At 36.2% G+C, this 13171-nt stretch overlaps 1 protein-coding gene across 1 annotated transcript in view; it reads left to right on the forward strand.

Annotated features, from left to right (window-relative positions):
• Positions 1-13171, forward strand: part of ANGPT1 (angiopoietin 1) — a 302210-nt gene that overhangs the window by 252778 nt on the left and 36261 nt on the right. The window contains exon 7 of the mRNA XM_027561317.1: positions 7457-7623. Within this exon, the coding sequence (XP_027417118.1) occupies positions 7457-7623 (167 nt within the window). The remainder of the gene's footprint in view (positions 1-7456; positions 7624-13171) is intronic.

Below are 13171 nucleotides of genomic sequence, written 5' to 3' on the forward strand. Positions count from 1 at the left end.
GACACAGATGTATAGAACAGTCTTTTGGACTCTGTGGGAGACAGCGCCGGTGGGATGATTTGAGAGAAGAGCATTGAAACATGTATATTATCACATGTGAAACAGAATATCAGTCCAGGTTCAATGCATAATACAGGGTGCTCAGGGCTGGTGCACTGGGATGACCCAGAGGGATGGGATAGGGAGGGAGGTAGGAGGGCGGCTCAGGATAGGGAACACGTGTACACCCATGGCTGATTTATGTCAATGTGTGGCAAAAACATTACAATATTGTAAAGTAATTAGCCTCCAATTAGAATAAATTAATTAATAAATAAATGAAAATTTTAAAAAACACAATTTATCATATATTATAATTTGGTTAACTGTCACCAAAACACATGGTATAAAATGTTTCAGTTGTTTCCTCCAGAGCTTTTCTTTCACCTGCAGACAAAGCAACATAACTCCACCAAGAATGAGCATAGACTCCTTATGCCAGCTCTTATCAGTCACACCCACTTCTGCTCCCTGAATCAGAACCGGCTGCTACATCCTTTGGGAAAGAGAACTTGACATGTACCAGTTACTCCTTAATCTTCACTGTTCTATTATATACAATAAGATGCTTCACTTCTTTCTCAAGCACTGACTGTAGAACTAAAGTTTCATCCCTCCTTCCTTTCTGCCTTTCCTCTTTCCTTCCCTTTAAACTGGTTGATATCTGTGGGCTGACTCTTGCTTCATAAGGTCTCCAGAACATATGTTAAAATTGTCAACACATGAAGTTACAAATATATAATTATTTTTTTTAAACCTTTCTCACCATGGAAGACTTGCAGTTTAATTGATTCTTAATGTTGGCTTTAAGACTACAAAATCTTTTACCTAAGCTTTGTTTTCACTTAAAACTTCCTTATGAGGAGATTCAGCAAAATCTGGTTTATGGATTTGTAAAGATGTTTGCCAAGGGGGAAGTCTGGAGTGGGCTCTTTTAATGAGGCACTTAGGGAACAACATTAACTCCTTCAAGCCATGAGAATACCATTTAGTGGCCTACAGCAATAACACTTATCAGCAGTACTTTTGCATATACAGCCCAATCAAGCTAGGCGTTCCAAACCGTACCCCAGTGGCCTAACTTTATAGAAGGTAGTGACTAATGCCCTGGAGACAACCTGTCTTTGTATTGAAAACGTTTAGCTCCATAAACAGAGCTTCCTATTTACACAAATATTTCATTCTGAGCACCATACCTTTTGGGAGTTCTTTGTTTCTGGAAAGAAATTAAGAGCACATTTTCAACTTCATTTTATCGTATTCACATTAAAAGGAGAAAAATATATATCAGAAATTTAAAATGCTGAACTATTCATCTTCTGATCTTTCTTGGGCTGTCTCAGTAGTTAGAGGAGATGCACAATTGAATTGTATATTAAGCACCTTTGGAAAGCCACAGCTCAGTAACCCTGACTTCTTATTTGTTTTCTTTGATCATTTTATGAAAAGAGATGAAACCTACAGGGTACATAGACTGTGTCTGGTTTCAATTGTGTTTCAGTCATAAAAAGTCAACACTTCCTACGAATATTATCAGACAAAACAAAGTATCAGAGACAATTATTTTATCAACTTGGAAAAATACGAATCAAAACTGAACATTTTTGCAAATTTTGGCAAAAGCTAATGAATATTAATCTATTCTCTGTGTGCTTTTTTTTTTAAAGCAAAATGTGGTTTATAAGGCCAATTTAAAGTTAGCATTAATTTAAGCTAAATTCCAGGGTCTTTTGCCTTTTATTAAAGAGCTAAAGGAGAAATAAAATTGATAAACAATCTATCTGAATTATGATATCAGAATCATAATATGTGATTTTTTTAATTATGTTATTATGATTGGCAGGGTATGGTATAGCATCCTTGGATTTTATTTATAAAAAAAGAACAAGTTCTGTTTTTATTACTATTGTTTATTCAAAGGACTTACTGCTTTTTCAGTGTCAACACTGAATTTTGTATAAGACTTTACTTTCATTCTTATGACTGTTGCAAGCTATTTGGAATAAAATATAAAACCTGTGGTAAACTGTTAGGTATTCAATAATATGTATATCTTTTTTTTTTTTTTTTTTTTGCTTGTTTGTGCATTGTCCATTTCTGTATTTCCAAAAAAATATGAATTTTTTTCAAAGACACTCCCATAATATACAATCAACACTTAACTCCTAATATCTTCAATATGAAGATGAACTTTAGTTTTATGCCTGCTTTTTTTTTCCCCCCTATGTACCTCTTAGAGAATTTGATCTGGTTAATTTATTATTTCTCATTTGCATTCAGAATAGGTATTCTGCATTATAATCCTATGGTTCTCCACCTTTAGTACACAGCACACTCACCTGAGGAACTTTTAAATGCATAGATCTCTAAGACTGCCCCAGACATACTAAGTCGGAACCTCCATATGGGAACCAACCAAGCCATCTATACTTTGAAAAAGCTCCACAGCTGTTTCTGATATGCAGTGCCAGTTGAAAGCAAATGTCAGAACTATCAAGTTATTAGCATGGGTTTAAGATCTCAAAAATTTCTTTTGTAGATCCTAAAACTTATGAGATGTAGTGAGAAAGGAATTTAAAAAATAGAACCAAGGTAGAGTTAAAGAGGACAACTTCTCTTTATCAGTAGGAAAGCAGAAACAAGAGTAAGAAGATAATCAGTAGACACAGACTATTGTTTGTGCCATAGCTTAGCCCCTGTTGCCACCAGTTGGTTTAAACTTCTTATTTAATAATTAACTTCTTGGATTAAAACAACAGTACTCATTTGTGTAAACCAATACTCAACTTATCATAAGAATACATTAGTTCCTAGCATCTGAAAACCATTTAAAGCATTGATTCAATATCTCCTTATTAAATTTCAGTCTAAGACAAGACCTAGGATTTCTCATATAGAGTGGAAGAGAACCTGCCTAATGCCAAGTAGCTTATAGTCTCTTGGAACAGAGGCAGATAATCAGAAAATTACTATATACTGTGATATATCCTCTAATTGTAATAGAAACTAGATTTTTGTTAAGTACTTCTCATGCATCAACACTGAGGTAAATGCTTCGAGTATATTATCTCACTTCTTTCTCACAACATTATATGCGGAAATATTTTAAATCCTTATTTTGCATATAGGGAAACTAAGACTCAAAAATAAGAGCAAGTATGTGGCTGAGCAAGACTTCCAATTGGAGCCAGAGGTAGGGAGTAGAATTTGTTTAATCGAAGCTGTCTTTGTGACTAGGTGTCAGATTCATGGTTGCCTAATAAACTATCCAAATAGACAGTTTACTAAATTAGGAACCCATTTTCCCTTCTTGCTTGAATTTTTTCATCTTTTGTTTCTGCATCATTGCACTTAGCTATTAGAAGGTTTCCTCCTACACTCTCTCTCTAACAGGGAGATTGATTGTGTTAGAATCTCTCTAACACATTGATTCCTTGCAGCCAATAGAGCATATATTTAGAAAGTTTTCCAGAAAGGTGCATGAAATAAAATTTTGTTTTATCAAAGCAAATTTCTTTGCTTTCTCTTCAGTTGTTTCTTCCTCTATCTTCAGTCACAAAAAGCAAACTGTTTAGGAATGGTTATTAGCCTCCACTTAAAGGGGTACAAGCTTGCATGCCAAGCTGGGAACGAAGACATGTGGAGGAATTCACAAATGTTCTTCCTTTTCGGAGGCTTGCTGGAGATCACTGTGCTTTTCCCTAGGAAGGCTGGAGAGCTTTTATATCCTTGCAACTGCATGGAAGTGTTTGACCTAAAACTTCACACTTCATCATCCCCACCTTCCTTATTCACATTTAGTATAATCCCTGAATCTCTTCTAACTGACCACACAAAAGAGGGAATCCTCAAGTGGCTATAGAGTTTTTTCATGTCTGAGCTGAAAAGAAATCCAAGGAGAATTCCAGCAGTCTTCTTTTCCTTCCCAGTGGCTTCTGCAACTGAGAATGTGCTAATTTTCAGTCCCCTGTAACTTTCTGCTTTGCTTACTCATTGAAGAAGGTAAATTTCACTCTTCTCCATGGTATATAGCACCAGTTGCCCTAGGAATGTGTAAAATTCTTAGCACATTTTAAATTAAGATTTCTTGCCACTGTGGAACTCTTGCAACCTGTGATTTGAGCATCTTAAGAACAGAGAAGAAAGGAGACCCTAGAGTATGGACTTCAATAGATCCTACATCTGTACAGGGAGATGATCTTAGGGGATGCATGTACCCACTGCAATCTGGACAAAAGGTGTTTAGTTAATCAAAAACTAATTTAAATTGAGATACATATATGCAACTAAGTTAAAAGTGTACATTTATATATATATATATATATATATATATATATGTATGCTAATACATTTCATTGGAAATACATTCATTTGCCCACATTTTTAAAATGGAGGCTCAAAGCTTACAATTCTGAATTAGAGATTCTTTCATAAAACTTTCCCATAATCAAATGCATCAAATATTTAGCTTCTGTTTTTGTTTTTTAAAAAACTAGAGCAAGTAAGGCATATAAAAAGCAATGTATGTTAAAAGTCCTCTAAAGTTTTATTATTTTCCTCAGTCTTTTAGGATTGTTGCAACAACTTATAGTTCAAAAGAATTTTTAGTGATTTGCTTTCATAGAGCAAATCTAAACATCTAAATTAGTTTTTACCAAAAACAAAACAAAATTCCTCTTTCCTGACTAATATTTAACTTATTTACATAACGTTATAAATCTTATCATTGCCATAAGAGAACTGGCATAAATGAGTTTGAGACCAAACACAATTGGTCTTTTTGGTAAGTAACTCAGTTGGCAGATGGGAGTGCACAACTGTATTTAATACTTTTAGTGTACTCTGAGTATTAATATACTTTAAAGAGGAAATGAAAAATACTGCTTCATGTAAGTTGGTTAAAGGAGAATTCATTAAAGAACATTTCTACTATAGTTGTAATTCTGTAAAGTTGATATACATTAAATTTTTAAATAAATAAATATTTTTCAAATTCTATCCTCTGTATTGAGGAAATAAGAATTGCTGCATGAAACAGGGCACCCAAAGTTGATGCTCTGGGACAACTCAGAGGGATGGTGTGGGAAGCGAGGTGGGAGGAGGGTTCAGGGTGGTGGGACACATGTATACCCTTGGCTGATTCATATTGATGTATGGCAAAAATCACTACAATATTGTAAAGTAATTAGCCTCAATTAAAATAAATAAATTAATTAAAAAAAAAAAGAATTGCTGTGATTTTTCAGTACTTTCCTCATTCTTATTCATACAGATAGAATAAGACCCTTTATTAGTGAATACCTAGGTGAACCGGGGGGAGAAGGCAATGGCACCCCACCCCAGTACTCTTGCCTGGAAAATCCCATGGATGGAGGAGCCTGGTAGGCTGCAGTCCAGGGGGTCGCTAAGAGTCAGACACGACTTCACTTTCACTTTCACTTTTCACTTGCATGCATTGGAGAAGGAAATGGCAACCCACTCCAGTGTTCTTGCCTGGAGAATCCCAGGGACGGGAGAGCCTGGCGGGCTGCCGTCTATGGGGTCACACAGAGTCGGACAAGACTGAAGCGACTTAGCAGCAGCAGCAGGTGAACCAGAATGTTTCTTTCTGCAACATCAAAGTATATTATGTGATTACTAGACACCCCCAAGTTTTCCAAGTATCAAAGTGCTCAAGATAAATGGAAAGTTTCTTCATATTCAGATTTATGGACTGGTCTCAGACACTTTGATTCAGGTTGGAGCCTGCCAGGAATATTTGTTTTCAACTAGTGCTCCAGTGATTATGATTCAGTTGGGCACTTTAAGAAACACCCTTGAGATTCAACCAAATTACCTACAAGAACTAAGTTTAAAGGTTATTTTTCTGAATTCAATTGCAGAATACTATAGTCTTTTGTTTTCTTCCTTCCTGCCTTTCTTCCATTTTCTTTGAACTTCAGTAAAGCATATGGAGTGCCCAGTGTATACCAGCATTCTACTAGTCTTTGAGGATTCACAAATACAACACAACTTCTGTCCTCAAGGAGTTCATAGTCTGGCTGGTAAAACATGTAGATCAGGAATTACACTGAACTTCAAGTTTTACCAAGGGATACTTTCTGAGGCAGTTGTGAATATCCAAAATCTAGAGCACTGGTAATCTCCTGCTGCTGCTGCTGCTGCTGTCACTTCAGTCATGTCCGACTCTGTGCGACCCCAGAGACGGCAGCCCGCCAGGCTCTCCCGTCCCTGGGATTCTCCAGGCAAGAACACTGGAGTGGGTTGCCATTTCCTTCTCCAATGCATGCAAGTGAAAAGTGAAAGTGAAAGTGAAGTCGTGTCCAACCCTCATCGACCCCATGGACTACAGCCTTCCAGGCTCCTCCGTCCATGGGATTTTTCCAGGCAAAGAGTACTAGAGTGGGTTGCCATTGCCTTCTCCGTGTAATCTCCTAGGGTTTTTAATTTTCCTATCGCTAACATAACCAGCATTAAAAGTTAGCTTTCTTTTATGTACTACTTCTTTTATCCCACAAACAAAACTGTTTTGAACACTTAGTCCATGGGGTCACGAGGAGTCAGACACAACTGAGCGACTTCACTCTCACTTTTCACTTGCATGCATTGGAGAAGGAAATGGCAACCCACGCCAGTGTTCTTGCCTGGAGAATCCCAGGGACGGGGGAGCCTGGTGGGCTGCAGTCTATGGGGTCGCACAGAGTCGGACACGACTGAATCGACTTACTTAGCAGAAGCAGCAGCAAGCAGTAGCAATGACTGGGATTGCCTTAAGAGAGCAGAGGAAACTTGTTGAGATTCAGGGTTGGAGCCTCCAGCTAGATTCCCTCACTAGCCCGTGTCAGCCTTCTACCTCTAAATCCTGATCTATGGGTGTGACATATTTAAGTAACTGAAGTCCTGGATTTACCGATTTGCTTATTATTACTTGAAAATGTTAAAAGCTATAGAAGTTAAGGGACTAGTAATCTGTTTGTTACTATCTAACATAATTTGACTGTGAATAATATCATAAACAATAATAGTATTGTTAAATAATTTCTGATGATACTCATTGAAAAATGTTTAAACTATGTTGAAAATATTCCATTAACTAGTATTTGTAAGAACCATTTTCAAAAGCAAGTTGTGATTGAGAAGCATTTACTGGTTAAACCTATTAACCAGATTCATTTAATTCAAAAAAATCTCATCTACACAGATTTGAATACCATATTTTTACTGTATTAAGAATTACTGTAATGAGCCTTGGAGAGGAACATAGCAGAAAAATACTGAGTGAGTAACTGAAGAAAGTGTATAAAAATATGAAAGAACCATCTTTTAAAGAATATTTTATTATTGTTTAGAACATAATATTAAACTTGAAAAGATCTTCTCTGTGAATTAACAACTGCATCTCTGTCTTCTTTGGCAGGGTTTTGGAAATCCCTCTGGTGAATATTGGTTGGGGAACGAGTTTATTTTTGCCATAACCAGTCAGAGGCAGTACACTCTAAGAATTGAGTTATTGGACTGGGAAGGAAACCGAGCCTATTCACAGTACGACAGATTCCACATAGGAAATGAAAAGCAAAACTACAGGTAAATCCTTCTTGCATGTGGTGTTCAACTGCCTCATGCCTAGTCATTTAAGAGTTTTAATGGAAAAGTGTGGAAAATAAAGAAATGATCCTTCAAAATGAAAATCAGTCTGTTTTGGCCTATGACAGAGAGATACCAAAAGCCCTGTAAAGTCGTGTTCAAAACTTTAAATTTCAGTTTTCACAGACTGATTATTTTGATGTTGGCTCAAATTCTAGAGATAGGGAATTAATTCAAGTGTGATATTATTGTTTGTATTTTCATTATTGCTATCATTGTTATGAAGGTGCAGTGAATTCATACATATAAAACTGATGACAGAGAATTGACTCAAACTCGGGGGCTTGAAATAAATACTATTTTCCACCAGATTTTTTACTTGCACTTTCCTCATTTACCTTTCTTAAATTATTTTTTATATTATCTTGAAGGTGACAAAAGAGGGATAAAATTTTATGTTTGAATGATTTACATGAAAAATAAGGTGAGGCATAATTTAGAATTTTTTGGTCAAAATGTGAAAGACAGAAGTAACTCCAAGTAATAACATCAATATACACAACATGTTGTGTTTTTTATATCATTGCAGATATAAGGATAGACTATATCCTTAATTGTTAATATCTCAGATATTCTTTTTTTTTTCAATGAGCAGCTTATACACTAGGAAAAAATCGCTAAGTAAGTAACACAGGGCAGTAAATTTATTTCACAAACACTGCATTGCTTCTATCTTCTAGGAACTCTACTAGGCACTGGCAAATTTGCGGTCAGTGATGAGATCACTAGTCTCCCAGACCTCACAGTTTATCTTTGTTACAAATTAGGTCACTAAATAACTGGTTGGCCTTCCTTGAGAACAGGAAGTATATTTCAGTTGCTTTTATATCACTACCCATAAAGGCAATACTTGGCACATAGCAGGTCCTTAATGATTACATGTGACTCAGTTCTGTAAATTAGATAAACAGTAAATTAGAGTTGCAGTGATTTTAAACTCTTGATATTGTGGCTACTCTACCCTGGTCTTGGAAACACAAGTGTATACATTAAAGGGTTGGCACACTGCTTCAAGCAAAATGCAGTGACAGCTACCAAGACCTGATGCTTATATTCCAACCTGTGTGGCCACCTCCTCATAATTCAACTGTTTCTGCTGTTTGTTTATATTTCCGAGACATACCATCCTTCAGGAGTTTAAATCTATAACTTTTATGAATGCATCTCATTTTATTTTAATGGATTATGTATGGGATTGAATCCTTGGAGACATAATAATCATATTCTTAACAAACAGTGATGATATCACTACAACAGAAGATGTGAAATTGATCCAAGGAGTTGATAGTCTCATGGTGGGGACTGAGGGTGTGCATATGGCAACTCAAGAAACAAAAGAAAAGACATTTATAAAATCCAATGGAGTGTGAGAAGAAATGTTTCCAAGGAGGTCAATATTTTGAGAGTTTTAAAACAAGAAAAACCACTGTAAAACATCAGGGATACTCTTGTGTAAATGTTTTGAGTTGAAACTTGAAACTATATGAAACTTGGCTAATGTCAGACAGACTGACAATAGGACTAGCAAATAATTAGTCTAGTCTTTTTCTAGGCTCCTGAAGAATTTGCTTTGGTTCTTTTCCAAAACATCTCCAGTTTGTGTGTGTGTGTGTGTGTGTGTGTGTGTATGTATGTGAGCATGCTTATGAGGATGGGTGGTATTAAGGGTACAGGTTTAGGGGTGTTAGAGGCCTCTGAAGTAGGCTTCAGGATGCGTAGTATGATTGTCATTCTGGCATCTGCTTGAGGAATACACTCTTGTCTCCTCTTCCAGGCCCTCTGCCCTCACTGAGCATTTCCTAGTCCTTGAGCATCTTTGTAATTTTGACCCAAATGATGCAGATCTGTGATCAGAAAGCTAAAGTAAGCTGTGCACTCTGAGATCTTCATTTTGTCCCTTGAGAGAATTGTGAACCTTGAGAATCAGAATTACAAATCCAGAAGGAACTTCATCATTTAATTCCAAACCTTTGGTTTTAAAGAAAACAAAGCTGAGGTTCAGAAATCTACAGTATTTTTGCCCAAGGAAGGAGAAAGACTTAAACATAGGATGTTTGAATCCTGCTGGTTCTGTGTAATTTTCAGTCTGTAATGCTACTGTAATAAAGCTTGTGGCTCCGGCCCTCTTTCCTGCCAAGACTGAGCAGAAAACAGATCTGTAATCATCACCTTCTTATGCAGTTAAATATTAAGATTCACACTGGCATCAATTGAGAAATTAAAGCTCATTAAAATATAATGCCTGTTCTGGTGAAAGCTTAGTTGAAATAAGCACACTATAAACTGGCGTTATTATTCACTCTTTTAAAGAAAATCAAACAGAAGCTTGAAAAGAGAACCTCTCCACCTGTCTCCTCACTCATGCCCCGCACTGATTCTCCAAGTCCAGTAACACCACGGGTGGCCTCGAGTCGGGGCTCCAGATGTCCAGCTTTGCTTCTGTGCTTGTTTCTCTTCTCTCTCAATTAGAATGCCTCGCTGTGATAAATTCTTAAAGGAATTAATGCACTTATATATACGTATTTTATAATTTATTAAATTATTTTCAGTACTATAATCATTTAATCCTTACAATGAATTTTGAGCCAGGTACTATTAGATACATATAAAGATGAAGAAACTTGGGTGAGGCTTTGGAAGATTGACCTGCTCAAATTCAACTAAATTTCAACTAAAATCAAAACTATGAAATTCATGATAGGTTTTTGTTTTCTATTTTTACATTTTCTATATTTGTTCCTCTTTGAAATTAAATTCAGAAATTTTTGAGTTTTCTTTTTTAAAGTATTTTATCTTAATAGTAATTGTTATTTGGAAAATTCTTATAATAGTTGTGGTCATACTGTATAAACCAAAAAAAATGGTTTAAATATCTTTTTCATACTCTAGACATTTACTCTAGATTAAAAGTAAATGTGAATAGATTGATGAGCTTACAAATGTACATGTAATACACATATTTTTCTTTTATCCTCCAAGGAAAATTCAATCTCAGATAGAAAATAAAATCTATAGAACCCAGGAGAATATAAATAAGAAAAAACAATAATGTGAGAGTGTTGTGATAGATACATCATGTGAAATAACACACAATCAACATGAAATTATTAAATACTTCCTCTGGAGAGGTAGTATTATGTAGATCTTGTCATCCAACACCCAGACTATTATAAAGCCTTCCTGCCTCCAGTCTTGATTCTCTCAAATATACTTTCCAAGCTATTATTAAGATTTTTTCTGAAAGATAATCTGACTTGGTCTCTGCCATCCTTCACATATTTCAACAATGCTCAGATATCTACAGGTAAAGTCTGCCATCTAAAACTCATCATGACTTGATCCTAGCTACTTATTCAACTATTACTGCCATGCTGCCCTGCACAGATAACCCCTCATTGTGAATATGGTCCAGAAACTACTTGCAATTTCTCTTAACCATCCACACCTCTTCTTAAGTTTTCTTTTTAAAAATATTTTATCTTAATAAAAATTTAATTTTGAAAGTTCTTGTAATAGTTGTGGCCACACTGTATAAACCAAAAAAGAATTTTAAATAGATCTTCCTCATGCTCTAGATACATACTGATTAAAAGGAATTCTATATCCTTACCCTATACACATGAACCCAACTTTGGATGCATCTTCTAAACCTTTAAGACTTTCCTTTATTCCAGGAAGTCTTCTGTGACACCTGTTATAGTGTAATCTGTGATGTGCTCACCTATGGCTCTCCTTGGAAGCACTCCTTCTCCCACCTGCTGGGATGTGCGCCCTAACAGCTTGTAGCCAGGGTCCCCTGAGTATGCCTGTGTATGGCTGAAGAAAGTCATATCATTCAAGGTCACTGCTCCTTCCTACAGACAGATTGCATCCAGGGAGTCAGTACAGGAATATATTAAAGACTACTTGCCCTAATTCAGGACAGTTCTGAGGGACTATCCAGGGCTTTCACTTGAAATTAGCTGATATGGTCACTGTGACTGCATGTGAACCCAGCTTCTCCTTCTGCTTAGTACAGCTTTCTTCAGTCTGCCACAGGAATCAGTCCTAAAATCATTCCTATGAATCTCCCTACACTGATTTCCCAGAGAAGTGCAATGTCACCCTCATTCTCAGGTCAGTTTGGATGCTTTGTGGTCCCAAACAAAGATTCATAACAATCTGTAAATATCCACAAATCTGACTGCCAACCTGCCAATGCAGGAGATGTGGGTTCGATCCTTGGGTTTGGAAGATCCCTGGAGAATGAAATGGCTACCCACTCTAGTATTCTTGCCTGAAAAATTCCATGAACAGAGGAGCCTAGAGGGCTCTGGTTCATGGCATCGCGAAAGAGTTGGACACAAATTAGCGACTAAATAACAAACAATCCACATTTTTTAAAAAATGGTTTTTACAGTCTAGAAACTTAGAAATTAGTGGGAAAGATCATACAAATTGTAAGATAACTACATAACAATGTTTATGATCTTTCCCACTAATTTCTAAGTTTCTAGCCTATAGAAACCATTTAGGTATACATTTGAAGATGTATACCTAAGCCAGCCATATTATTACTAACAATTAATAGTTGTTATTTGCTGAATATACAGTATACACCAGGCACCTTGTTTTACATAAGAAAATTGAAGTACAATACTTCACACAAGGTCACAGGTACTAATAATGTCACAATTTGAGCTTTAATCTTATAACTACCCACCATATGGCCATGCCTTTATAAAGGGAAATGTATCAGTTAATTTCTGGAATTAAATACACTCAAATAACATATTCTAAGAGAAAAAATATGTTTCTTCTAACCCCATTTCTGTCTTCAATAATCTTAATGTTGTGGACCCATTATCTCATTGCTCAATTTTCCATCCTATAAATTATTTATAAAGCTCCTTGCAGCTCAGAATTTATTCACTAGAATAAAATCACCTTTATGTATACATTTATTTTTTACTTTTCTCCCCTTTAATTCTCTGATAAATGATAACATTTTGATCTCACTAAAAAAAAAAATACTTCAGTAAGATGTTTTATCAGCTTAGGGCTTACAGTAACCTTTTTCTTCTCATTAAAACTTTGCTGGTTTTTGCTGGTACGAATAGTCAATGGAGGAATACATGCTGAGGCTGAAGCTCCAGTATTTTGGCCACCTGATGCAAAGAGTTGACTCATTGGAAAAGACCCTGATACTGGGAAAGATTGAAGGCTAGGAGGAGAAACGACAGAGGACAAGATGGTTGGATGGCATCACCGACTCAACAGACATGAGTTTGAGCAAGCTCTGGGAGGTAGTGAAGGACAAGGGAACTGGTGTGCTGTGGTCCACGGGGTCACAAACAGTCAGACGTGCCTGAGGGACTGAACAACAGCAAGTATTTGGAGTTAAAAAAAAATACATAGCCACCACCACATCGGATGCTGAAAAGAAATAAAAGTTTAATTGTGGGTTTAGGAATATACTATGATCTACCAGAAAGAACTCTGGAGTTGT

Source organism: Bos indicus x Bos taurus, chromosome 14, assembly GCF_003369695.1.
Source record: "Bos indicus x Bos taurus breed Angus x Brahman F1 hybrid chromosome 14, Bos_hybrid_MaternalHap_v2.0, whole genome shotgun sequence".
Classification (NCBI taxonomy): Eukaryota; Metazoa; Chordata; class Mammalia; order Artiodactyla; family Bovidae; genus Bos; species Bos indicus x Bos taurus.